The sequence below is a fragment of the Pristiophorus japonicus genome, chromosome 24 (genome assembly GCF_044704955.1).
Source record: "Pristiophorus japonicus isolate sPriJap1 chromosome 24, sPriJap1.hap1, whole genome shotgun sequence".
Classification (NCBI taxonomy): Eukaryota; Metazoa; Chordata; class Chondrichthyes; family Pristiophoridae; genus Pristiophorus; species Pristiophorus japonicus.
Window position 1 is genome coordinate 27041379 of NC_092000.1, and position 27731 is coordinate 27069109.

The following is a 27731-nucleotide window of genomic DNA, read 5'->3' on the forward strand; positions in this document are numbered from 1 at the left end:
CTCTCTGTCCCCACGACTCTCTCTCTCTCTCTCTCTGTCCCCACGACTCTCTCTCTCTCTCTCTCTGTCCCCACGACTCTCTCTCTCTCTCTCTCTGTCCCCACGACTCTCTCTCTCTCTCTCTCTGTCCCCACGACTCTCTCTCTCTCTCTCTCTGTCCCCACGACTCTCTCTCTCTCTCTCTGTCCCCACGACTCTCTCTCTCTCTCTCTCTGTCCCCACGACTCTCTCTCTCTCTCTCTCTGTCCCCACGACTCTCTCTCTCTCTCTCTGTCCCCACGACTCTCTCTCTCTCTCTGTCCCCACGACTCTCTCTCTCTCTCTCTCTCTGTCCCCACGACTCTCTCTCTCTCTCTCTCTGTCCCCACGACTCTCTCTCTCTCTCTCTGTGTCCCCACGACTCTCTCTCTCTCTCTCTCTGTCCCCACGACTCTCTCTCTCTCTCTCTCTCTCCTGTCCCCACGACTCTCTCTCTCTCTCTCTGTCCCCACGACTCTCTCTCTCTCTCTGTCCCCACGACTCTCTCTCTCTCTCTCTCTTATCCCCACGACTCTCTCTCTCTCCCCCACGACTCTCTCTCTCTCTCTCTGTCCCCACGACTCTCTCTCCTCTGTCCCCACGACTCTCTCTCTCTGTCCCACGACTCTCTCTCTCTCTCTCTTTCCCCACGACTCTCTCTTCTCTCTCTGTCCCCACGACTCTCTCTCTCTCTCTCTGTCCCCACGACTCTCTCTCTCTCTCTCTCTGTCCCCACGACTCTCTCTCTCTCTCTCTCTGTCCCCACGACTCTCTCTCTCTCTCTCTCTCTTCCCCACACTCTCTCTCTCTCTCTTCCCCACTCTCTCTCTCTCTCTCTCTGTCCCCGACTCTCTCTCTCTCTCTCTCGTCCCCACTCCCTCTCTCCTCTCTCTCTCTGTCCCCACGACTCTCTCCTCTCTCTCTCTCTGTCCCCACGACTCTCTCTCTCTCTCCTCTGTCCCCACGACTCTCTCTCTCTCTCTCTGTCCCCACGACTCTCTCTCTCTCTCTCTCTGTCCCCACGACTCTCTCTCTCTCTCTCTCTCTGTCCCCACGACTCTCTCTCTCTCTCTCTGTCCCCACGACTCTCTCTCTCTCTCTCTGTCCCCACGACTCTCTCTCTCTCTCTCTGTCCCCACGACTCTCTCTCTCTCTCTTGTCCCCATGACTCTCTCTCTCTCCTCTCTGTCCCCACGACTCTCTCTCTCTCTCTCTCTGTCCCCACGACTCTCTCTCTCTCTCTCTGTCCCACGACTCTCTCTCTCTCTCTGTCCCCACGACTCTCTCTCTCTCTCTCTCTCTCTCTGTCCCCACGACTCTCTCTCTCTCTCTCTCTGTCCCCACGACTCTCTCTCTCTCTCTCTCTCTGTCCCCACGACTCTCTCTCTCTCTCTCTCTGTCCCACGACTCTCTTCTCTCTCTCTCTCTGTCCCCACGACTCTCTCTCTCTCTCTCTCTGTCCCACGACTCTCTCTCTCTCTCTCTGTCCCCACGACTCTCTCTCTCTCTCTCTGTCCCCACGACTCTCTCTCTCTCTCTCTCTGTCCCCACGACTCTCTCTCTCTCTCTCTCTCTGTCCCCACGATCTCTCTCTCTCTCTCTCTCTGTCCCCACGACTCTCTCTCTCTCTCTCTCTCTGTCCCCACGACTCTCTCTCTCTCTCTCTCTGTCCCCACGACTCTCTCCTCTCTCTCTCTCTGTCCCCACGAACTCTCTCTCTCTCTCCGTCCCCACGACTCTCTCCTCTCTCTCTCTCTCTCTCTCTGTCCCCACGACTCTCTCTCTCTCTCTCTCTGTCCCCGACTCTCTCTCTCTCTCTCTGTCCCCACGACTCTCTCTCTCTCTCTGTCCCCACGACTCTCTCTCTCTCTCTCTCTGTCCCCACGACTCTCTCTCTCTCTCTCTCTGTCCCCACGACTCTCTCTCTCTCTCTCTCTGTCCCCACGACTCTCTCTCTCTCTCTCTGTCCCCACGACTCTCTCTCTCTCTCTCTGTCCCACGACTCTCTCTCTCTCTCTCTCTGTCCCCACGACTCTCTCTCTCTCTCTGTCCCCACGACTCTCTCTCTCTCTCTCTCTGTCCCCACGACTCTCTCTCTCTCTCTCTGTCCCCACGACTCTCTCTCTCTCTCTGTCCCCACGACTCTCTCTCTCTCTCTCCTGTCCCCACGACTCTCTCTCTCTCTCTCTCTCTCTCTCTGTCCCCACGACTCTCTCTCTCTCTCTCTCTGTCCCCACGACTTCTCTCTCTCTCTCTCTCTCTGTCCCCACGACTCTCTCTCTCTCTCTCTCTGTCCCCACGACTCTCTCTCTCTCTCTCTCTGTCCCCACGACTCTCTCTCTCTCTCTCTGTCCCCACGACTCTCTCTCTCTCTCTCTGTCCCCACGACTCTCTCTCTCTCTCTCTGTCCCCACGACTCTCTCTCTCTCTCTCTTCTGTCCCCACGACTCTCTCTCTCTCTCTCTGTCCCCACGACTCTCTCTCTCTCTCTGTCCCCACGACTCTCTCTCTCTCTCTCTCTGTCCCCACGACTCTCTCTCTCTCTCTCTCTCTGTGTCCCCACGACTCTCTCTCTCTCTCTCTCTGTCCCCACGACTCTCTCTCTCTCTCTCTCTCTCTCTCTGTCCCCACGACTCTCTCTCTCTCTCTCTGTCCCCACGACTCTCTCTCTCTCTCTGTCCCCACGACTCTCTCTCTCTCTCTCTTATCCCCACGACTCTCTCTCTCTCTCTCTTATCCCCACGACTCTCTCTCTCTCTCTCTCTGTCCCCACGACTCTCTCTCTCTCTCTCTCTGTCCCCACGACTCTCTCTCTCTCTCTCTCTGTCCCCCACGACTCTCTCTCTCTCTCTCTGTCCCCACGACTCTCTCTCTCTCTCTCTGTCCCCACGACTCTCTCTCTCTCTCTGTCCCCACGACTCTCTCTCTCTCTCTCTGTCCCCACGACTCTCTCTCTCTCTCTCTCTGTCCCCACGACTCTCTCTCTCTCTCTCTCTCTGTCCCCACGACTCTCTCTCTCTCTCTCTGTCCCCACGACTCTCTCTCTCTCTCTCTCTGTCCCCACGACTCTCTCTCTCTCTCTCTGTCCCCACGACTCTCTCTCTCTCTCTGTCCCCACGACTCTCTCTCTCTCTCTCTCTGTCCCCACGACTCTCTCTCTCTCTCTCTCTGTCCCCCACGACTCTCTCTCTCTCTCTCTCTGTCCCCACGACTCTCTCTCTCTCTCTCTCTCTGTCCCCACGACTCTCTCTCTTCTCTCTCTGTCCCCACGACTCTCTCTCTCTCTCTCTCTGTCCCCACGACTCTCTCTCTCTCTCTCTCTGTCCCCACGACTCTCTCTCTCTCTCTCTGTCCCCATGACTCTCTCTCTCTCTCTCTCTGTCCCCACGACTCTCTCTCTCTCTCTCTCTGTCCCCACGACTCTCTCTCTCTCTCTCTGTCCCCACGACTCTCTCTCTCTCTCTGTCCCCACGACTCTCTCTCTCTCTCTCTCTCTCTCTCTGTCCCCACGACTCTCTCTCTCTCTCTCTCTCTGTCCCCACGACTCTCTCTCTCTCTCTCTCTCTGTGTCCCCACGACTCTCTCTCTCTCTCTCTCTGTCCCCACGACTCTCTCTCTCTCTCTCTCTCTCTGTCCCCACGACTCTCTCTCTCTCTCTCTGTCCCCACGACTCTCTCTCTCTCTCTGTCCCCACGACTCTCTCTCTCTCTCCTTATCCCCACGACTCTCTCTCTCTCTCTCTTATCCCCACGACTCTCTCTCTCTCTCTCTCTCTGTCCCCACGACTCTCTCTCTCTCTCTCTCTGTCCCCACGACTCTCTCTCTCTCTCTCTCTGTCCCCACGACTCTCTCTCTCTCTCTCTGTCCCCACGACTCTCTCTCTCTCTCTCTGTCCCCACGACTCTCTCTCTCTCTCTGTCCCCACGACTCTCTCTCTCTCTCTCTGTCCCCACGACTCTCTCTCTCTCTCTCTCTGTCCCCACGACTCTCTCTCTCTCTCTCTCTCTGTCCCCACGACTCTCTCTCTCTCTCTCTCTGTCCCCACGACTCTCTCTCTCTCTCTCTCTGTCCCCACGACTCTCTCTCTCTCTCTCTCTGTCCACACGACTCTCTCTCTCTCTCTCTGTCCCCACGACTCTCTCTCTCTCTCTCTCTGTCCCCACGACTCTCTCTCTCTCTCTCTCTGTCCCCACGACTCTCTCTCTCTCTCTCTGTCCCCACGACTCTCTCTCTCTCTCTGTCCCCACGACTCTCTCTCTCTCTCTGTCCCCACGACTCTCTCTCTCTCTCTCTCTCTCTCTGTCCCCACGACTCTCTCTCTCTCTCTCTCTCTGTCCCCACGACTCTCTCTCTCTCTCTCTCTCTGTGTCCCCACGACTCTCTCTCTCTCTCTCTCTCTCTGTCCCCACGACTCTCTCTCTCTCTCTGCCTTTCTTTGTCTCCATGGACTTCTCTTTTTCTCTGCATCTCTCTGTCATTCTACTCTTTTTCTCTCCCCACTCTCTCTACTTGCCCATGTGAATCATTCCCTCTCTCCTTCTCTCTCTTTCCCTGTCCCATTGTCTCTCTGTCACTGTACCCTTCTGTCACTTGTTCCTATGCTCTTCCCTCTTTGTCCTATTCCCTTCTGTCACAAAATTCCCCATTCTCTGTACCCCATTCTCTGTACCTCATTCTCTGTACCCCATTCTCTGTACCTCATTCTCTGTACCCCATTCTCTGTACCCTGTTCTCTTTGTGCCCCATTCTCTCTATACCCCATTCTCTCTGTACTCCATTCTCCCTGTACCCTATTCTCTGTACCCCATTATCTCTGTACCCCATTCCCTACGTACCCCATTCTTCCCATCGCCCATTCTCTGTACCCCATTCTTACTGCACCCCATTCTCCCTGTACCCTATTCTTTCTGTACCCCAATCTTTCTGTGTCCCATTCTATCTGTACCCCATTCTTTCTGTACTCCATTCTTTCTGTACCCCATTCTCCCTGTGCCCCATTATTTCTGTACCCAATCCCTCTGTACCCTATTCTCTCTGTATCCCATTATTTCTGAACCCCATTCTGCATGTACCCCATTATGTCTGTGCCCCATTTTCTCTGTACCCCATTCTGCCTGTACCCAATTCTCCCTGTACCCCATTCTCCCTGTACCCCACTCTCCCTGTGCCTCGTTCTCCCTGTACCCCGTTCCCTGTACCCCATTCTCCACATTTTCTGTGCCCCATTCTCTCTGACCCCATTCTCTGTATCCCATTCTCTGTACCCCATTCGCTCTGTACCCCATTCTCTGCATTCTATTCTCTGTGCCCCGCTCTATCTGTACCCACTTCTTTGTGTACCCCCATTCTCCTTGTATCCCATTCTCCCTGTCCCCCATTATTCATGTAGCCCATTCTCTGTACCCCATTATCTGTATCCCATTCTCCCTGTATCCCATTTTCCTCGTATCCCATGCTCTCTGTACCCCATTCTCTCTGCGGTCCATTCTTTCTGTATCCCATTCTCCCTGTACCCCATTTTCCCTGTACCCCATTCTCTCTGTACCCTGTTCTCTCTGTACCCTGTTCTCTCTGTACCCCATTATCCCACTACCCATTATCCGTGTACCCTGTTTTCTCTGTACCCCCTTCTCCCTCTATCACATTCTCTCTGTACCCCATTATCCCTCTACACCATTCTCTCAGTGCCCCGTTCTCCCTGTACCCCCTTCTCTCTGTGCCCTGTTTTCTCTGTACCCCATTCTCTCTGTACCCCATTATCCCTCTACCCCATTCTCCTTGTATCCCATTCTCTCTGTACTCCCATTCTCTCTGCACCCCATTCTTTCTGCACCCCATTCTCCATGCACCCCATTCTCCCTGCACTTCATTCTCTCTGTGCCCCATTCCCTGTACCCCATTCTCTCTGTACCCCATTCTCTCTGTACCCCATTCTTTCTGTAACTCATACTCCATGTACCACCTTCTCTCTGTATCCCATTCTTTCTGCATCCCATTCTTTCTGTACCTCATTCTCGCTGTACCCCATTCTCCCTATACCCCTTTCTCTCTGTACCCCGTTCCCTCTGTACCCTGTTCTCTATGTACCCTATTCTCCCTGTATCCCATTCTCCCTGTACCCCATTCTCTCTGTACCCTGTTCTCTCTGTACCCTGTTCTCTCTGTACCCCATTATCCCACTACCCATTATCCGTGTACCCTGTTTTCTCTGTACCCCCTTCTCCCTGTATCACATTCTCTCTGTACCCCATTATCCCTCTACCCCGTTCTCTCAGTGCCCCGTTCTCCCTGTACCCCCTTCTCTCTGTGCCCTGTTTTCTCTGTACCCCATTCTCTGTACCCCATTCTCTCTGTACCCCATTCTCTCTGTACCCCATTCTTTCTGTAACCCATTCTCCATGTACCACCTTCTCTCTGTATCCCATTCTTTCTGCATCCCATTCATTCTGTACCTCATTCTCGCTGTACCCCATTCTCCCTGTACCCCTTTCTCTCTGTACCCCGTTCCCTCTGTACCCTATTCTCCCTCTATTCCATTCTCCGTGTACCACATTTTCTCTGCACCCCTTATCCCTGTATCCTATTCTCCCTGTACCCCATTATCCCTCTACCTCATTCTCCCTGTACCCCATTCTCTGTGCCCCGTTATCCCTGTACCCTGTTCTCTCTGTACCCTATTCTCCCTGTGGCCCATTCTCCCTGTACCCCATTCTCTCTGTACTCCATTATCCCTCTACCCCATTCTCCCTGTCCCCATTCTCTCTGCACCATGTTCTCTCTGCACCCCGTTCTCCTGATACCCCATTCTCCCTGTACCCCATTCACCCTATACCCCATTCTCTCTGTATCCCATTCTCTGTACCCCATTCTCTGCATCCCATTCTCTGTACCCCATTCTCTCTGTACCCACTACTTTCTGTACCCCCATTCCCTCCTAATCCTATTCTCCCTGTATCCCATTCTCTCTGTACCCCATTCTCTCTGTATCCCATTCTCCCTGTATCCCATTCTCTCTGTGCCCCATTCTCCCTGTACCCCATTCTTCTTGTGCCATGTTCTCTGTACCCCATTCTCTCTGTAACCCCATTCTCTCTGTACCCCCTTCTCCCTATATCCCATTCTCACTGTATCCCATTCTCACTGTACCCCATTCTCTGTACTCCATTCTCCATGTGCCCCATTCTCCACGTACCACATTCTCTATACCCCATTCTCTGTGTACCCCATTTTCTCTGTACCCCTTCTCCCTTTATCCCATTCTCCCTGTATCCCATTCTCCTTGTATCCCATGCTCTCTATACCCCATTCTCTCTGTGCTCCATTCTTTCTGTACCCCGTTCTCTCTGTACCCCATTCTCTCTGTGGCCCATTCTCCCTGTACCCCATTCTCTCTGTACCCTGTTCTCTCTGTGCCCCATTATCCCTCTACCCATTATCCGTGTACCCCATTTTCTCTGTACCCCCTTCTCCCTGTATCACATTCTCTCTGTACCCCATTATCCCTCTACCCCATTCTTTCTGTGCCCCATTCTCCCTATACCCCATTCTTTCTGTGCTCTGTTTTCTCTGTACTCTATTCTCCCTGTACCCCATTCTCTCTGTACCCCATTATCCCTCTACCCCATTCTCCTTGTATCCCATTCTATCTGTACTCCCATTCTCTCTGTACTCCCATTCTCTCTGCACCCCATTATCCATGCACCCCATTTTCTCTGTGCACCATTCTTTCTGTACCCCCATTCTCCACGTACCACATTCTCTCTGTACCCCGTTCTCTCTGTGCCCCGTTCTCCCTGTACCCCGTTCTCTCTGTACCCTGTGTTCTCTGTACCCTAATCTTCCTGTGGCCCATGCTCACTGTACCCCATTCTCTCTCTATCCTATTATCCCTCTACCCCATTCTCTCTGCACCCCGTTCTCTTTGCACCACATGGTCTCTGTACCCCATTCTATCTGTACCCCATTCTCCCTGTACTCCATTCACCCTATACCCCACTCTCTCTGTACCCCATTCTCTCTGTACCTCATTATCTGTATTCCATTCTCTGTACCCCATTCGCCCTGTGCTCCATTCTCTGCATCCCATTCTCTGTACCCTGTTCTCTCTGTACCCACATCTTCCTGTACCCCCATTCTCCTTGTATCCCATTCTCTGTACCTTATCCTACCAGTACCCCGTTCTCACTGTACCCCGTTCTCTCTGTACCTTGTCCTCTCTGTACCCCATTCTCGATGTACCCCATTCTCCCTGTACCCATTCTCTCTGTGCCTCGTTCTCCCTGTACCCTGTTTTCTCTGTACCCTGTTCTCTCTGTATCCCCTTCTCCCTGTACCCCATTCTCCCTGTACCCCGTTCTCCTTGTACCACATTCTCTCTGTACCCCCATTCTATCTGTGCCCCATTCTCCCTGTATCCCATTCTCTCTGTTCCCCATTCTCCCTGCAACACATTATCTGTACCCCATTCTCTCTGTACCCCATTCTCTCTGTACCCCGTTCTCCCTATACCCCGTTCTCTCTGTACCCTGTTTTCTCTGTACCCTATTCTCCCTGTGGCCCATTCTCCCTGTAACCTATTCTCTATGTAACCCATTATCCCTCTACCCCATTCTCCCTGTGTCCCATTCTCCCTGTACCCCATTCTCCCTGTACCCCACTCTCTGTTCCCCATTCTCTCTTTACCCCATTCTCTCTGTATCCCATTCTTCCTGTATACCATTCTCCCTGTACGCCATTTTCCCTGTACCACATTATCTGTACCCCATTCTCTCTGTATCCCATTCTCTCTCTGCCCCATTCTCACTGTACCCCATTCTTCCTGTGCCATATTCTCTGTACCCCATTCTCTCTGTAACCCAGTCGCTCTGTACCCCATTCTCCCTGTACCCCATTCTCTGTACTCCATTCTCCATGTATCCCATTCTCCCTGTGCCCCATTCTCTGTGCCCCATTCTCTCTGTACCCCATTCTCTCTGCATCCCATTCTTTTTGTACTCCATTCTCCCTGTACCCCATTCTCTCTGTACCCCATTCTTCCTGTACCACATTCTCTGTACCTCATTATTTATGTGTCCCATTCTCTCTGTGCCTCATTCTTCCTGCAACCCATTCTCTCTGTACACCATTCCCTGTGCCCCATTCTCTCTGTACCCCATTCTCTCTGTACCCCCTTCTCCCTGCACCACATTATCTGTACCCCATTCTCTCTGTATCCCATTCTCTCTGTTCCCCCTTCTTCTTGTACGCCATTCTCGCTGTACCCCATTCGCTCTGTACCCCATTCTCCCTGTACCCCATTCTCTGTACTCCATTCTCCATGTATCCCATTCTCCCTGCACCACATTCTCTGTACCCCATTCTCTCTGTATCCCATTCTCTCTGTTCCCCCTTCTTCCTGTACGCCATTCTCGCTGTACCCCATTCGCCCTGTATCCCATTCTCTCTGTACCCCATTCTCTGTTCCCCACTCTCTCTGTACCCAATTATCTCTGTACCCCATTCTTTCTGTGCCTCATTCTCCCTGCACCCCATTCTCTCTGCACCCTATTCTTTCTGTACCCCCTTCTTTCTGTACCCCAGTCTCTCTCTCTACCCCATTCTCGCTGTACCCCATTCTCTCTGTACCCCATTCTCTCTGTACCCCATTCTCCATGTATCCCATTCTTTCTGTACCCCATTCTCTCTGTACCCCATTCTCTCTGTTCCCCGTTCTCTCTGTACCCTCTTCTTCCTGTACGCCATTATCGTTGTACCCCATTCGCCCTGTATCCCAGTCTCTCAGTACCCCATTCTCTGTTCCCCACTCTCTCTGTACCCAATTATCTCTGTACCCCATTCTTTCTGTGCCTCATTCTCCCTGTACCCCATTCTCCCTGCACCCCTTTCTCTCTGCACCCCATTCTTTCTGTACCCCATTCTCTGTACCCCAGTCTCTCTCTACCCCATTCTCTCTGTCCCCCGTTCTCTGTACCCCATTCTCCCTGTATCCCATTCTTTCTGTACCCCATTCTCTCTGTACCCCGTTCTCTCTGTACCCCATTCTTCTTGTACGGGATGGGGGCAGAGACGTTGTTTCCACTGGTCGGGGAGACTGGAGCTGGGGGGCACGAACTCGGAATGCGGGGGAGCCAATTTGGGGCCGAGTTGAGAAGGAGTTTCTTCTCCCAGGGGGTTGTGAATCTGTGGAATTCTCTGCCCAGGGAAGCAGTTGAGGCTGGCTCATTGAATGTATTCGGGTCACAGATAGATTGATTTTTGACCAATGGGGGAGTTAGGGGTTGTGGGGAGCGGGCGGGTAGGTGGTGCTGGGTCCACGGCCAGATTGGCCATGGTCTTGTTGGGTGGCGGAGCAGGCTCGAGGGGCTAGATGGCCTACTCCTGTTCCTAATTCTTATGTTTTTATGTATGATCCTATTGTATGGTGGTGCAGGCTAGAAGGGCCGAAAGGCCTATTCCAGCACCTATTTTCTATGTTTCTATGCAAACATAACAGCAAACATTCTCTGTACCCCATTCTCTCTGTACCCCATTCTCCCTGTATCCCATTCTCACTGTACCCCATTCTCTCTGTACCCCGTTCTTCTGTACCCTATTCTCCCTCTACCCGATTCTCTGTGTACCCCATTTTCTCTGTACCCCTTCTCCCTGTACCCCATTCTCTCTGTACCCCGTTCTTCTGTACCCTATTCTCCCTCTACCCCATTCTCTGTGTACCCCATTTTATCTGTACTCCATTCTCTCTGTGCCCCATTCTCCCTTACCACATTCTCTCTGTACCCCGTTCTCTCTGTACCCCATTCTCTCTGCATCCCGTTCTCGCTGCACCACATTCTCCCTGTACCCCATTCTCCTTGGACCCCTTTCTCTCTGTGCCCCATTCTCCCTGTACCCCATTCTCTATGTACCCCGTTCTTCTGTGCCCTATTCTCCCTCTACCCCATTCTCCGTGTACCCCATTTTCTCTGTACCCCTTCTCCCTGTATCCCATTCTCTCTGTACCCCACTATCCTTCTACTCCATTCTCCCTGTGCCCCATTCTCCCTGTGCCCCATTCTCTCTGCACCCCGTTCTCTCTGCACCACATTCTCCCGATACCCCATTCTCTCTGTACCCCATTCACCCTGTACCCCATTCACCCTGTAACCCACTCTAGCTGTATCCCATTCTCTCTGTACCCCATTCCCTCTGTACCACATTCTCTGCATTCCATTCTCTGTACCCCATTCTCTCTGTACCCAATTCTATATGTACCTCCATTCTCCTTGTACCCCATTCTCTGTATCTCATTCTCCCTGTAACCCGTTCTCCCTGTAACCCATTCTCTCTGTATCTTGTCCTCCCTGTACCCCATTCTTGCTGTACCCCATTCTCCCTGTTCCCCATTCTCTCTGTGCCCCGTTCTCCCTGTTCCCCGTTCTCTCTGTACCATGTTCTCTCTGTATCCCCTTCTCTCTGTACCCCATTCTCACTGTACCCCATTCTCCTTGCACCCCATTCTCCTTGTACCCCGTTTTCTCTGTACACCATTCTCCCTGTACCCCATTATCTGTACCCCATTCTCCCTGTACCCATTCTCTGTACCCCATTCTCTGTACCCCATTCTTCCTGTACCCCATTCTCCCTGTCACCCATTCTCCCTGTGCCCCATTCTCTCCATTCTCTGTGCCCCATTCTGTCTTTGCCTGTTGCTCTCTCTGTCTGTTCCTGCAACTTCCTCTCTTTCTCTGTTACCTTGCGTCTCTATATCTCTCCCTCTTTCTATCTCCCTACGCCTCTCTCTTGTGTTCACATACCTCTTTTCTGTATCTGTCCCTGTGTGCTCTCTCTGCTCCCTTGCCTCTCCCTACTCTCCGTGCCTCTCTCTATCTCTGTGTGTGCATCTCTTCTGTCCCTATTCCTGTCTGCTCCCTCCGCCCCTTATCCCTCACCCCTTGTCTCAGTGCCTCTTGCTGTGTGTGTGTGTGTGTGTGTCTGTTCCTGTGCCTCTCTCTTTGCTTCTGTGTCTCTCCCTCTCTCCCCTTATTCTCTGCGTCCATCTGTTGTAACGTTCAGTATAAAATTAACTAATTTTGCGGTTCATACATCAGTATAAAATATCTTGACTTTTCTTCCACCACCTGATATGTCCCGTGATGTGATTTCCAGCGTCTTGTGCAGTGATTATTTTGTGCCACGTGTTACGTCTATTTTCCCAAAGGCCTGTGTAACCTGGAGCCCTGCTGCATTCCACACACACCACGCAATTTCCTTCTTTCTCTTGCTCTGCTGGATTTTGAGGATCAGGTTTTGGATTTCTTGTTTGATTGTGTGTTAGTCCTTTTCCTGAGAGCTGTCTGAACCATTCCTCGCCCAGCCCTTGGATCCGCACATCGATGGTCCCTGTCGCGCTGCATACTCACACTGCAGTGGCGCAGGGACCGGGGTGTCTGGATATGAGCTTCCCAGCACAAAGCTACTTCACTAGGGCTATATTTCAAATAGGAATTTCACAATAAATGTCATAAGAAATAGGAGCAGGAGTCGGCCATTCGGCCCCTCAAGCCTGCTCCGCCATTCACTAAGATCATGGCTGGTCTGATCCTGGCCTCAACTCCACTTCCCCGCCCGCTCCCCATAACCCTTCACTCCCTTATCGTTCAAAAATCTGTCTATCTCCACCTTAAATATATTCAATGACCCAGCCTCCACAGCTCTCTGGGGCAGAGAATTCCAAAGATTCACGACCCTCTCAGAGAAGAAATTCCTCCTCATTTCCGTTTTAAATGGGCAACCCCTCATTCTGAAACTATGCCCCCCAGTTCTAGGTTCCCCCAAGAGGGGAAACATCCTCTCTGCAGCTACCCTGTCGAGCCCCCTCAGAATCTTATACATTTCAATAAGATCACCTCTCATTCTTCTGAACTCCAGTGAGTACAGGCCCAACCTGCTCAACCTTTCTTCATAAGACAAGCCCCTCATCTCAGGAATCAACCTCGTGAACCTCCTCTGAACTGCCTCCAATGCAAGTATATCCCTCCTTAAATAAGGAGACCAAAACTGTATACAGTTTAAAATAGAAACATTTATTACTTCCATTAATCTAACCATTCAAATAAAAAGAAAGATAATAAAAATCGTTGAGCAAACACACTGTAGCATGAAGTCCATTTACCTGCTATGTGTCGCTAATCTATCAATAACTTTGCTAGGATTCTCTGCAATTTCCCAGTGAACATTCAGCACTGCAACCCCAACTAAACGGTTTGCACTGGTCGAACTGTGGAACTGACCAGTTCAGGTGATCTCAGGCATGTTCAGCAAGAAAGATTTGCATTTATACAGCCTCTTTCATGTCCAAAAGAGTTTCACAGCCAACTACTTTTTGAAGTGTACTCACTGTTGTAATGTGGGAAACGAGGACTCCAATTTGCGCACAGCAAGCTCCCACAGTTATGTGCTCACAGTAAGAGTGCTACTAACTGAGCCAAACTGCCGAGGTCGGTTGAAGCCGCCAATTATGATGACACTCCAGTTTCAAATGGCTTCCTTTCTCTTCGTGCTGTCAGCGGCCCCTTCTGTTTGTTTGACAAATATACAAAACTGACGGATCAGGAGAGGACCATTGGGTCCATCAAGCCTTCCCCACACCATGGTGGCCAGAGCATCGTGGCTAAGCACTTCGTCCCTCTCCCGACCTTCTACCCCCACCCCACTGACCCCTCACCCACCCCTCCCCGCAGCCATGTAACCTTCTGGGACAGGCAAGAAAACAGAGAAAAAAACCTCAGGGCCGATAAGTGAAAAAGTACTCTGTAAAAATTCCTCTCCGACCCCCTCAGGTGATCGAGCCCCTAGATTTATCGGCCAGGACCATTCAAGAAGTGTGCAGTGTGTACCATCTACAAGATGCACTGCAGCAACTCGCCAAGGCTTCTTCGGCAGCACCTCCCAAACCCACGACCTCTACCGCCTAGAAGGACAAGGGCAGCAGGCGCACGGGAACACCACCTCCTCCATGTTCCCCTCCTGACACCATCCTGACTTGGAAATATATCGGCCGTTCCTTCATCGTCGCCGGGTCAAAATCCTGGAACTCCCCCCACTAACAGCACTGTGGGAGCACCTTCACCACACGGACTGCAGCGGCTCAAGAATGCGGCTCACCACCACCTTCTCAAGGGGGATTAGGGATGGGCAATAAATGCTGGCTTTGCCAGCACTCATCCCGTAAATGAATTAAAAACAGCTTTGCTCCTTTTGCGCTGCATGTTTCAAATTAGACGATCTCATTGGGAAACTTATCTTGTAACGATCTCAGGTGTCCCTGACACTTTGATTTACAAGACCTCCTTTCACCTCTAGTCAGTCCATTAGAACACTCTTAAACAATTTATAAGTTGCACTAATCTCCATCAGTGGGACTAACTATGTTTCTGAGATACAGTTCCATCCTGATGAGTGACACGATCTCTTTCTCAGCTTCTTACATACCAGAGGCACTGAGCCTGTCCACTGGCCCACCTGCTGTTTGCCCTGAGATAAGAACAAAAGAAATAGGAGCAGGAGTCGGCCATTTGGCCCTTCGAGCCTGCTCCGCCATTCAATAAGATCATGGCTGATCTAATCATGGGCTCAGCTCCACTTCCCCGCCCACTTCCTATAACCCTTTACTCCCTTATCACTCAAAAATCTGTCTGTCTCCACCTTAAATATATTCAGTGACCCAGCCCCCACAGCTCTCTGGGGCAGAGAATTCCACAGATTTACAACCCTCTGAGAGAAGAAATTTCTCCTCATCTCAGTTTTAAATGGGCGGCCCCTTATTCTGAGACTATGTCCCCTAGTTTTAGTTTCCCCTATGAGTTGAAATATCCTCTCTGCATCCACCTTGTCAAGCCGCCTCATTATCTTATGTTTCAATACGATCACCTCTCATTCTTCTGAACTCCAATGAGTATAGACTCAAGCTATCTTCATAAGTCAACACTTTCAACTCCGGAATCAACCTAGTGAACCTTCTCTGAAATGCCTCCAATGCAAGTATATCCTTCCTTAAATACGGAGACCAAAACCGTCCGCAGTACTCTAGGTGTGGCCTCACCAATACCCTGTACAGTTGTAGCAGGACTTCTCTGCTTTTACACTCTATCCCCCCTTGCAATAAAGGCCAACATTCCATTTGCCTTCCTGATTACTTGCTGTACCTGCATACTAACTCTTTGTGTTTCATGCACGAGGACCCCCAGGTCCCTCTGTACTGCAGCACTTCGCAATTTTTCTCCATTTAGATGCCTGAATCTGCCCAGAGCTGGCAGAAGTCACTGAGTTACCACACATTCATGTCACGGTTGAGCTGAAAAACCGATGAAAGATCACCGCCAGCAGCTCTGCCAATCTGGCCTGCACCAGCAGAGCGAGGGCGTGGGATCAAGGGTGATACCAGAATTGAGAGGTCACACCTATCAGGAAAGATTGAACAAGCTGGAGCTCTTTGCTCCAGAAAAGAGAAGGGGGCGACCTGATAGAGCTCTTTAAGATTATGAAAGGGTTCGATAGGGTAGGCATAGAGAAGGCATCTCCACGTGTGGGGAAGACCAAAACTCGGGGCCATAAATATAATTGATAAATATATAGGGAATTCAGGAGAAACCTCTTTACCCAGACAGTGCGAGATTGTGGAACGTGCTACTACAGGGGGTGGTTGAGGCGAATAGCAGAGATTAGTTTAAGGGGAAGCTCGATAAACATGAGGGAGAAAGGAATAGAAGGATATGCTGATGGGGTTAGATGACGTAAGGTGGGAGGAACATAAGAAATAGGAGCAGGAGTGGGCCATTCGGCCCCTCGAGCCTGCTCCGCCATTCAATGAGGTCATGGCTGATCTACTACCTCAGCAACAAGGAGGCTCATGTGGAGTATAAAGACCATCCCGGACCAGTTGGTCTGAATGACCCGTAACTGCGCCGCACATTCTATGTAATTCTCATGTGAAAGTTTCTCTGGTGGTATCCGATGCGTTTCTTCCTTTGCAGATGGTCGGGGAGATATACGCAGTGGTGGAAGCCCATATCTCCGAGGGGTTCCAGGCTCTGCTCCGAGAGAACGAGGAGCAGAAACAGCAACTGGAGAAGAAGATACGTCCGGACTTCAATCAAATCCTCGCCTCCAAGAAGCAGGTGCTGGAGAAAATCCAAGGTACCAGCCATTTCCGGAAATGAGGGGGTTGACTTATGAGGATAGGTTGAGTAGGTTGGTCCTCGACTCATTGGAATTCAGAAGAATGAGATCTTATTAAACTGAGATGAGGAGAAATTTCTTCTCTGAGGGTGGTGTATCTGTGAAATTCGCTGCCTCAGAGAGCTGTGGAAGCTGGGACATTGAATAAATTTAAGACAGAGATCGACAGCTTCTTAACCGATAAGGGAATAAGGCGTTATGGGGAGCGGGCAGAGAAGTGGACCCGAGTCCATGATCGGATCAGCCATGATCGTATTGAATGGCAGAGCAGGCTCGAGGGCACGTATGGCCTACTCCTGCTCCTATTTCTTATGTTCTTACTTCGAATTCTTCTGTGACTGTGGGTTTGGAGAGAGGATCGCGATCACACAGCTCTGAAACTCAACAGTAGTTAACTCTTTGCGCACACTGGCCCCTGGCCAGGCCGCAGCTCATGTCACGCAAAATTAGGAACAGGAGAAGGCCATTCAGCCTCTCGGGCCATTCAATCGTATCATGGCTGATCTGTATGTCAAGTCCATTTACCCATCTTTGCTCCATAGGGGCACGGCAGCACAGTGGTAATGTTACTGGACCAGTAATCTAGAGGCCTGGATGAATAATCCAGAGACATGAGTTCAAATCCCACCATGGTAGCTGGGGAATTTAAATTCAGCTAGATAAATCTGGTGTAAAATGCTAGTGTCAGTAATGGTGACCATGAAACTACTGGATTGTCATTAAAAACCCAACTGGTTCACTAATGTTCTTTAGGGAGGGAAATCTGCTGCCCTTACCTGGTCTGGCTGATATGTGACGTCACAGCAATTAACTACCCTCTGAAATGGCCTAACGAGCCTCTCAAGGGTAATTAGGAATGGGCAATAAATGCTGGCCTTGCCAGTGATGCCCATATCCCGTAAACAAATTTTTACAAAAAAATCTAGCGATACAAAAGCAGAATATTGTGGATGCCGCAAATCTGAAATAAAATGCTGGAAATACTCAACGGGTCAGGCAGCATCTGTGGCAAGAGAAATAGAGTTAACGTTTCAGGTCGATCTCAGTCAATTGACCCCCACCATCCACTGTCGTTTAGTCCAACAAGGTATACCGAGCAGAGAGACAAGTAAAGGCTAACCCTTCCACCTTGCCCCTCCCAGCCAGACATGGACCATCCTCCCCCACAATCGCAACCTCCCGGGAGAGGCAGGAAACCATCGGGAAAAAGCAGGAATAAATCAGTGGTGGGGCGGGGTCTCATCGTACAGGGTGTGTCTCTTGGGCAATTGCTTACAGGGCTGGGAGTGGGATTGGGCTGAGAGCGGGATCGGGCTGGCACTGGGATCAGGACGGTTCTGGGATTGGGATGGACTGGCAGTGGGACTGTTCTGGGAGTGGGACCAGGCTGGAAGTGGAACGGTTCTAGGATCGGGATGGACTGGGAGTGGGCTGGTTCTGGGAGTGAGATCGGGCTGGGAGTGGAATGGTTCTGGACGTGGGATTGGGATGGGAGTGGGATCGGGCTGGGAGTGGGACAGATCTGGGAGCTAGATTGGGCTGGGAGTGGGGCGGTTCAGGGATCGGGAGGGTTCCGGGAGTGGGATGGATTGGGAGTGGGATCGGGCTGGGAGTTGGACGGTTCTGGGCGTGGGATCGAGCTGGTATCGGGATGGTTCTGGGCGTGGGATCGGGCTAGGAGTGGGTTTGGGCTGGGAGTGGAACGGTTCTGGGAGTGGGATGGTTCTGGGAGTGTGATTGGGCTGTGAGTTGGACGGTTCTGGGATCGGGAAGGTTCTGGGAGTGGGATGGACTGGAGTGGGATCGGACTGGGAGTGGGATGGTTCTGGGAGTGGGATCGGACTGGGAGTTGGACGGTTCTGGGATCGGGAATATTCTGGGAGTGGGATGGACTGGGAATGGGACTGTTCTGGGAGTGGGATCGGGCTGGGAGTGGACGGTTCTAGGATCGGGATGGACTGGGAGTGGGCTGGTTCTGGGAGTGGGATGGACTGGAGTGGGATGGTACCTGGGAGTGGGCTGGGAGTGGGATGGTTCTGGGAGTGGGACGGACTGGGAGTGGGAGCGGACTCGGCGTGGGATGGTTCTGGGCGCGGGATTGGGCTGGGAGTGGGATTAGGCTGGGAGTGGGATGGTTCTGGGAGTGGGAATAGGCTGGGAGTGGGATGGTTCTGGGAGTGGGATTAAGCTGGGAGTGGGATGGTTCTGGGCGTGGGATTGGGGTGAGAGTGGGATTGGGCTGTGAGTGGGACGGTTCTGGGATCGGGACAGTTCTGGGATCGGGAAGGTTATGGGAGTGGGATGGACTGGGAGTAGGATTGGGCTACTGAAGCTCGACCCTGACCGTGAATTATTCTCTCCACAGCCTCGTTGGGGAAGCGAGTGCGGCGGTTCTGTGAGGAGCAGGTTCGGCCACACCTCGGGTCAGCTCGGGACGGGGTGGTGAATTCCATGAATGCCGGCCTCGAGGAGACTCGAAGACTCTTCTCTGAAGAAGTTAGTCGAGTGATCAACATGGTGAAGAATGCGGGGCAAGGCATCTCTCTGACCGAGGTGGGGATCAACACTCCCTTCTTCATCGCCTTGTGCGTGCAGAGAATTTGAGATCTGCTTATTAACCTGGGAATATAAACACTCGCATTGAATTGGTCACTGGATGTCCGGTCACAGGTCGCTGGGTCACTGGGCCACGGGAAATAGGGTCACAGGTCATTGGGCCACAGAGCACTGAGCCACAGGGTACTGGGTCACAAGTCACTGGGTCACAGGGCACTGGGCCACAGGTCACTGGGTCACAGGTCACTGGATGTCCAGTCACTGTGTCACAGGTAACTGGGCTACAGGGCACTGGGTCACAATGTCCAGTCACTGGGCCACAAGTCACTGGGCCACAGGGTCACGGGTCACTGGATGTCCAGTCACTGGGTCACAGGTCACTGGGCCACAGGGCACTGGGTCACAATGTCCAGTCACTGGGCCACAGGACACTGGGTCACAGGTCACTGGATGTCCAGTCACTGGGTCACAGGTCGCAGTGCCACCGGTCAAGAGTTGCCACCCTTCCCAGTTGCCTGAGAGTCTCCCAGAATGGGGCAAGAATCTCCCAGAATAGGGCATGGATCTCCAGGAGTGGGGCTTGAATCTCCTGGGCACTGCTAGCAGGAGATTTCCGAGCTGGAAATCTCTCTCCACAGCTGTGGGAAATATGGGCGCTATGTAAATTCACTTTGAGGTGGTGTAACTGAGGCAGAAACTTCCACCTGGTCCCTGTGTCAGCATCTGATTGTTGTGATTTGTGTGGCTGACTCTGTTTCCTCATTCAGCCCTGTTGGTTTCTCAGTCCTGCGCCTGTGCTCACTTTGTGCGGGGGGTGGGGGGGGATATTGGATTCAGCTCCATGGGCTATAACCTCCACTTTTGTGCTAATCGTCCAAAAATGGCCAATATTTCCGGCATGGGCGGTAAAAAAAAGGTTTTCAGATCGCCAGCTTCTCGCCCATTCTCAAAGCATCTAGTCTCAATTTTTGAAAATGGGCGTTACCGCAAGCGATCCGAAATGGGCGTTAGCGTTAAATATTTTTGGCCTTTTTCCTTAAAGTGTCGCCATCCTTAGTAATGGCATGGCAACCCTCGATTCTCGCGATTCAAGAGGTCAAGGGTCATCATGACATGTGCAGAAGAGGAGACAGAGAGAGAGGGAGCTCAGAGGTACTGAAAGCACGTGTGGCTGTGGTGTGTGCTTGTCTGGCTGTTGTGGGAGGAATGACGGAGATTCACCAGCAGCAAAAAGCATACTAAGCACCAAGAACATAGTTGGCACCGAGTTTTTGTCCAACAAATAAGATATAACATTGAAGTGATGGAGGAGGCCCTGGAGCTGGTAGCCAGGAACACTGATGGCAGAGGGCTCCCAGTGGTCCCAGAGCATGGCACTGCACCCCCATTGCCAACACCAACCACACACGAGAGCCAGCTTCTGGCTCGGACCACGTTCCCACCTCGGGACCGTCCTCTCCAGTATCCGTCCAAACAGTGTTTTGCTGTCACCACCCCCCACCCAATGAAGCATCACCTGAGGAGCTCTTCGGCCAGGCGGCTTGGAGTCAGGAGGGGAAGGGGAAGGGGTAGAGGTGGGGAGGAGAAGCAGGCGGGGTTGGGGGGGGGTGGGGGGAAGGGTTAGTTTGTACTGGAATACTGATGATTTCAGACTAACGTTCGGTTTAAATGTTTTTTAATGAACCAAACCTTGTAGCGCATTGGTTCAGATAACTGCACCATTACACGCTGGCGATTCCTTAACATCAAAGGGTATAATCACACTTAACTTCAATCAACTTAAACTTTAACTGTCACCAAGGTGATGCCCACAATTGATGTATCACCTGCACACCCAGCAGTGTGTCAAACTTGTAAATAGCACTAACGTTCTTTCAAGCAAAGTGATCATTGATGAGCTCCTGACGTAAGGCTCTTGCAGCTATCAGGCCACCACAGGCCCTTTCATGCGGTCTACAGGGGGTGCAGGGGCATGGCTTCAGTGTCAGCCTGATTGTCTGGGCCGATGTCAGCGTCCGCCTCCTCGTCCTCCTCTTCCTCTCTCTGGTGAGGTGGACTGTCACTCATCAGGCAATTCTTGTCCCCTCCTGATAGGTAGTAATCTCTGGATTGCTACCAGTGCCACGTGCTAATCAGAGTAGAGGGAGCAGGATAGTTAGAATAAATACGTGGCTTGAGCAGTGGTGCAAGAGGGAGGGATTCAAATTCCTGGGACATTGGAACCAGTTCTGGGGAAGTGGGACTTGTACAAAAGGGACAGTCTGCACTTGGGCAGGACTGGAACTGATGTCCTAGGGGTAACATTTGCTAATGCAGTTCAGGAGTGTTTAAACTAATATGGCAGGGGGATTGGAACCTATGCAGCGAGACAGGGCGAAGTAATATGGAGTCAGAAACAGAGAGTAGAAAGGTAAAAAGCAATAGTGGAAGGCCGAGTAAACAAAGGCAAAAAACAAAAAGGGCCACACTACATCATAATTCTAAAAGGACAAAGGGTGTTAAAAAAACAAGCCTGAACGCTTTGTGTCTTAATGCAAGGAGTATCCGTAATAAGGTGGATGAATTAACTGTGCAAATAGATGTTAACAAATATGATGTGATTGGGATTACAGAGACGTGGCTCCAGGATGATCAGGGCTGGGAACTCAATATCCAGGGGTATTCAACATTGAGGAAGGATAGAATAAAAGGAAAAGGAGGTGGGGTAGTATTGCTGGTTAAAGAGGAGATTAATGCAATAATTAGGAATGACATTAGCTTGGATGATGTGGAATCTATATGGGTAGAGCTGCAGAACACCAAAGGGCAAAAAACGTTAGTGGGAGTTGTGTACAGACCTCCAAACAGTAGTAGTGATGTTGGGGAGGGCACCAAACAGGAAATTAGGGGTGCATGCAATAAAGGTGCAGCAGTTATAATGGGTGACTTTAATATGCATATAGATTGGGCTAACCAAACTGGAAGCAATACGGTGGAGGAGGATTTCCTGGAGTGCATAAGGGATGGTTTTCTAGACCAATATGTCGAGGAACCAACTAGGGGGGAGGCCATCTTAGACTGGGTGTTGTGTAACGAGAGAGGATTAATTTGCAATCTCGTTGTGCGAGGCCCCTTGGGGAAGAGTGACCATAATATGGTGGAATTCTACATTAGGATAGAGAATGAAACAGTTAATTCAGAGACCATGGTCCAGAACTTAAAGAAGGGTAACTTTGAAGGTATGAGGCGTGAATTGGCTAGGATAGATTGGCAAATGATACTTAAGGGGTTGACAATGGATGGGCAATGGCAGACATTTAGAGACCACATGGATGAACTACAATTGTACATCCCTGTCTGGCGTAAAAATAAAAAAGGGAAGGTGGCTCAACCGTGGCTATCAAGCGAAATCAGGGATAGTATTAAAGCTAAGGAAGTGGCACACAAATTGGCCAGAAATAGCAGTGAATCCAGGGACTGGGAGAAATTTAGAACTCAGCAGAGGAGGACAAAGGGTTTGATTAGGGCAGGGAAAATAGAGTACGAGAGGAAGCTTGCAGGGAACATTAAGATGGACTGCAAAAGTTTCTATAGATATGTAAAGAGAAAAAGGTTAGTAAAGACAAACGTAGGTACTCTGCAGTCAGAATCAGGGGAAATCATAACGGGGAACAAAGAAATGGCAGACCAATTGAACAAGTACTTTGGTTCGGTATTCACTGAGGAGGACACAAACAACCTTCCGGATATAAAAGGGGTTAGAGGGTCTAGTAAGAAGGAGGAACTGAGGGAAATCCTTATTAGTCGGGAAATTGTGTTGGGGAAATTGATGGGATTGAAGGCCGATAAATCCCCAGGGCCTGATGGACTCCATCCCAGAGTACTTAAGGAGGTGGCCTTGGAAATAGCGGATGCATTGACAGTCATTTTCCAACATTCCATTGACTCTGGATCAGTTCCTATGGAGTGGAGGGTAGCCAATATAGCCCCACTTTTTAAAAAAGGAGGGAGAGAGAAAACAGGGAATTATAGACCGGTCAGCCTGACATCGGTAGTGGGTAAAATGATGGAATCAATTATTAAGGATGTCATAGCAGCGCATTTGGAAAGAGGTGACATGATAGGTCCAAGTCAGCATGGATTTGTGAAAGGGAAATCATGCTTGACAAATCTTCTGGAATTTTTTGACGATGTTTCCAGTAGAGTGGACAAGGGAGAACCAGTTGATGTAGTGTATTTGGACTTTCAGAAGGCTTTCGACAAGGTCCCACACAAGAGATTAATATGCAAAGTTAAAGCACATGGGATTGGGGGTAGTGTGCTGACATGGATTGAGAACTGGTTGTCAGACAGGAAGCAAAGAGTAGGAGTAAATGGGTACTTTTCAGAATGGCAGGCAGTGACTAGTGGGGTACCGCAAGGTTCTGTGCTAGGGCCCCAGCTGTTAACATTGTACATTAATGATTTAGACGAGGGGATTAAATGTAGTATCTCCAAATTTGCGGATGACACTAAGTTGGGTGGCAGTGTGAGCTGCGAGGAGGATGCTATGAGGCTGCAGAGTGATTTGGATAGGTTAGGTGAGTGGGCAAATGCATGGCAGATGAAGTATAATGTGGATAAATGTGAGGTTATCCATTTTGGTGGTAAAAACAGAGAGACTATTATCTGAATGGTGACAGATTAGGAAAAGGGGAGGTGGAACGAGACCTGGGTGTCATGGTACATCAGTCATTGAAGGTTGGCATGCAGGTACAACAGGCGGTTAAGAAAGCAAATGGCATGTTGGCCTTCATAGCGAGGGGATTTGAGTACAGGGGCAGGGAGGTGTTACTACAGTTGTACAGGGCCTTGGAGAGGCCACACCTGGAGTATTGTGCACAGTTTTGGTCTCCTAACTTGAGGAAGGACATTCTTGCTATTGAGCGAGTGCAGCGAAGGTTCACCAGACTGATTCCCGGGATGGCGGGACTGACCTATCAAGAAAGACTGGATCAACTGGGCTTGTATTCACTGGAGTTCAGAAGAATGAGAGGGGACCTCATAGAAACATTTAAAATTCTGATGGGTTTTGACAGGTTAGATGCAGGAAGAATGTTCCCAATGTTGGGGAAGTCCAGAACCAGGGGTCACAGTCTAAGGATAAGGGGTAAGCCGTTTAGGACCGAGATGAGGAGAAACTTCTTCACCCAGAGAGTGGTGAACCTGTGGATTTCTCTACCACAGAAAGTTGTTGAGGCCAATTCACTAAATATATTCAAAAAGGAGTTCGATGTCATCCTTACTACTAGGGAGATCAAGGGTTATGGTGAGAAAGCAGGAATGGGGTACTGAAGTTGCATGTTCAGCCATGAACTCATTGAATGGCGGTGCAGGCTCGAAGGGCCGAATGGCCTACTATTTTCTATGTTTGTATGTTTCTATGTCTATAGCCAAGTTGTGCAGCATGGAGCACACCACCACAAATTGAGCTACCTGCTCAGGGTGGCATTAGAGCCCGCCTCCTGAGTGGTCCAGGCATCTAAAGCGCTGCTTCAGCACTCCAATGGTTTTCTCCATGATATTGCAAGTTGCTCTGTGGCTCTTGTTGTATCGCCTCTCGGTTTCAGTGTGAGTGTCACGCAGGGGGTTCATCAGCCAGGTGGAGAGGTCATATCCTTTGTCACCAAGCATCCAGCATTGACCTTGTGGCTGATTGTTAAACAAGTCAGATACAGTGCTCTCACGCAGGAAGTGAGCATCATGGATGCTGCCCGGAAATTGAGCATTCACTGCCAGTATAATTTGCTGGTCCCCTGGAGTTCAGTGTGGAAGGTCAGAGTGGTCACAGCCATGGTGCTCACCACGTGCTGGGGGAGAAGAGGCCAGGTCATCAGCGGGGAAGGAGAGGTCCAGTCGTCGCTGAAGGGGAAGAAAGCTCGATCACCGTTGAGGAGTTGAGGTCCAGCCGTCGTTGAGGGAAGAGGAGAGGCCCAGTCATTGTTGCTAGAGGAGGCCTGATTACTGCTGGAGGAAGCCCGATCGCTGGTGGAAGATGTCCAATCGCCGTTGGAGGAGCCCTGTCGCTGTTGGAGGGGGTCTGACGTTGAACTGCAATACGTGGATGATGCCTGCGTCTGCGCACATACAGAGGCTGAACTCCAGGATATAGTCGATGTATTCACCGAGGCATATGAAAGCATGGGCCTTACGCTTAACATCCGTAAGACAAATGTCCTCCACCAGCCTGTCCTCGCCGCACAGCACTGCCCTCCAATCATCAAGATTCACGGCGCGGCCCTCGACAATGTGGACCACTTCCCATACCTCGGGAGCCTCTTGTCAACAAAGGCAGACATTGATGCGGAGATTCAACATCGCCTCCAGTGCGCCAGTGCAGCCTTCAGCCGCCTACGGAAAAGAGTGTTCGAAGACCAGGCCCTCAAACCTACCACCAAGCTCATGGTCTACAGGGCTGTAGTAATACCCACCCTGCTGTATGGATCAGAGGCATGGACGACTTACAGAAGACACATCAAGTCACTGGAGATATATCACCAACGATGTCTCCGCAAGATCCTGCAAATCCCCTGGGAGAACAGACGCACTAATATCAGTGTCCTCGCCCCAGGCTAACATCCCCAGCATTGAAGCACTGACCACACTCGATCAGCTTCGCTGGGCAGGCCACTTAGTTCACATGCCAGACACGAGACTCCCTAAGCAACTGCTCTATGCGGAGCTCCTTCATGGCAAACGAGCCAAAGATGGGCAGCGGAAACGTTACAAGGCCACCCTCAAAGCCTCCCTGGTGAAGTGCGACATCACCACTGACGCCTGGGAGACCCTGGCCGCAGACCGCCCTGGGTGGAGAAAGTGAATCCGGGAGGGTGTTGAGCTCTTCAAGTCTCAATGCTGCGAGCGAGAAGAGATCAGGCGCAGGCAGCAGAAGGAGCGTGCGGCAAACCAGTCCCACACCCCCCCACAGACGCATATCTGTCCCACCTGTGACAGAGTCTGTGGCTCTCGTGTTGGACTGTTCAGCCACCAAAGAACTCACTTTAGGACTGCCTATGATGATGATGAATTTGCTGGTGGCCGACAACCAGTTGGACATTCAGGAAGTGGAATCCCTTGCGGTTTCTGAAAACCTCTGCATCCTGAAAAGATGCCCTCATCGCGATGTGCATACAGTCTATTGCTCCCTGCACCTTGGGGAAGTTTGCAACTCTGGAGAATCCTAGAGCCCGCTCACTCTGTGCCTCCCTGGTCATAGGGAAGCTGATCAAGTCCCTCCTGCGTGTGTACAGGGCTTTAGTGACCCGTCTAATGCAACGATGTGTGGCATGCTGAGAAAGTCCGCAAGTGTCTCCAGCTGTGGCCTGAGAACCCGAGGCATGGAACGACAATTGACCTTGACGAACAGTGCAGTACTGATGGTGCTGGCAGGCTGCAGATCTGCCCTTATCAGCTGGCATAGCTCAGTGATAACCTCTTTGTGGAAGCGCAGTCTCCGACGGCAGGTGGTGTCGGGCAAGTCGAGGTAAGAATGCTTCTCCTTGTACTTGCGGGGGGTGTAACATCTGGTCCTCCTCATCAGTCTGTCACGTCTTACATTGGGCACATAATGAAGTGGAGCATACGTTCGGCGATCTCAAGTTTGCTGCACCAATAGAGGATGAGAAAGAACAGGCCCCATCTGTTTTCCACCGATTGGTCACAAATAAGGAATGCCCCGACGAAGACACCTATTCAATTCCAATCGGTCACAGTATGGTCAAGATGTTTTTACAGATGTTCACATCAACTCCAACGACCTACAGGGTACATCCAAACTCCCCCGAGGTTGAAGCACAGCAGCCTTTTAAAGGACCCGACATGTGATCTACAACATGGTGTCCATAACGCTGTGATTCGTTCCAGTTAGTTCCACTTTTTCTGGGCAGTTTTTTGGGCGAGCGATATTATGGGCGATATATGTGCGAGGTGGTGAAATTAACGCTGGGCGATCTCATGGCCGCTAGTTTCGGTAAATATGCTCTTTACGACAAAAAAAAGTGGGTGGGCGGTATTGTTGAATCTCGCTGTTAATTCTGTGCGGAAAGTAACGCTGGGCGATATTATGGGCGTTGAATTTGCCAATTCTGCTGATTCCGCCCAAAAATAGTGGGAGGGGGCGGTAATATTTTTTCCTGCTGTTAAGCACATGGGGAAAGTAACGCTCGGCGATAAGTTTCCGAAAAATGCCCGTCAGTTTCCATTTTGTACCAAAATGGGCGATATGTGGCCGTTATACGTCATTTCAGCGGTAAAATGGGCATTAAGTGGGCGTTAAGCAGGCAAAAAAAGTAGAGGTTCTAGCCCCATGACTTTGCTGCTTTCAGTCTAACTCTCACAGACCCTTCTCATCTCCCTTTGCCCCAGGTTTGCAGCCAGCTCCGGGCGTTGCCGACTCAGTCAGTCCAGGTGCATCGCTGCTACGAGAAGACAGACGAGCTTGAACGATTCCTGAGCAAAGTGGGCCCTCGTTTCGCTTTCTCTGGTGACCGATTTCTCATCCAGCGTGCACAGAACATCATCCAACAGGTGCGGCACTCCCAGCGGGCTTGGAAAATACACACACAGATAGACAGAGACACACACAGACACACGCAGACAGACAGACACACAGACAGACACACACAGACACACGCAGACAGACAGACACACAGACAGAGACACACAGACACACTCAGACCGACAGACAGAGACACACAGACACACAAACAGAGACACACAGACACAGACACACACACAGACACACAGACACACCCAGACAGACAGAGACACACAGACACAGACACACACACAGACACACCCAGACAGAGACACACAGACACACACAGACAGACAGAGACACACAGAGACACACAGACAGACAAACAGAGACACACAGACACACACACACACACAGACAGACAAAGACACACAGACATACGCAGACA

The 27731-nt window shown here is 50.9% G+C and overlaps 1 protein-coding gene across 1 annotated transcript in view; it reads left to right on the forward strand.

The window, feature by feature from the left end:
- The window catches only part of LOC139237851 (protein Niban 1-like), a 109446-nt gene that overhangs the window by 68569 nt on the left and 13146 nt on the right, over nt 1-27731 (forward strand). The window contains exons 2-4 of the mRNA XM_070867075.1: nt 16029-16191; nt 18599-18786; nt 27172-27333. Of these exons, the coding sequence (XP_070723176.1) occupies nt 16029-16191; nt 18599-18786; nt 27172-27333 (513 nt within the window). The remainder of the gene's footprint in view (nt 1-16028; nt 16192-18598; nt 18787-27171; nt 27334-27731) is intronic.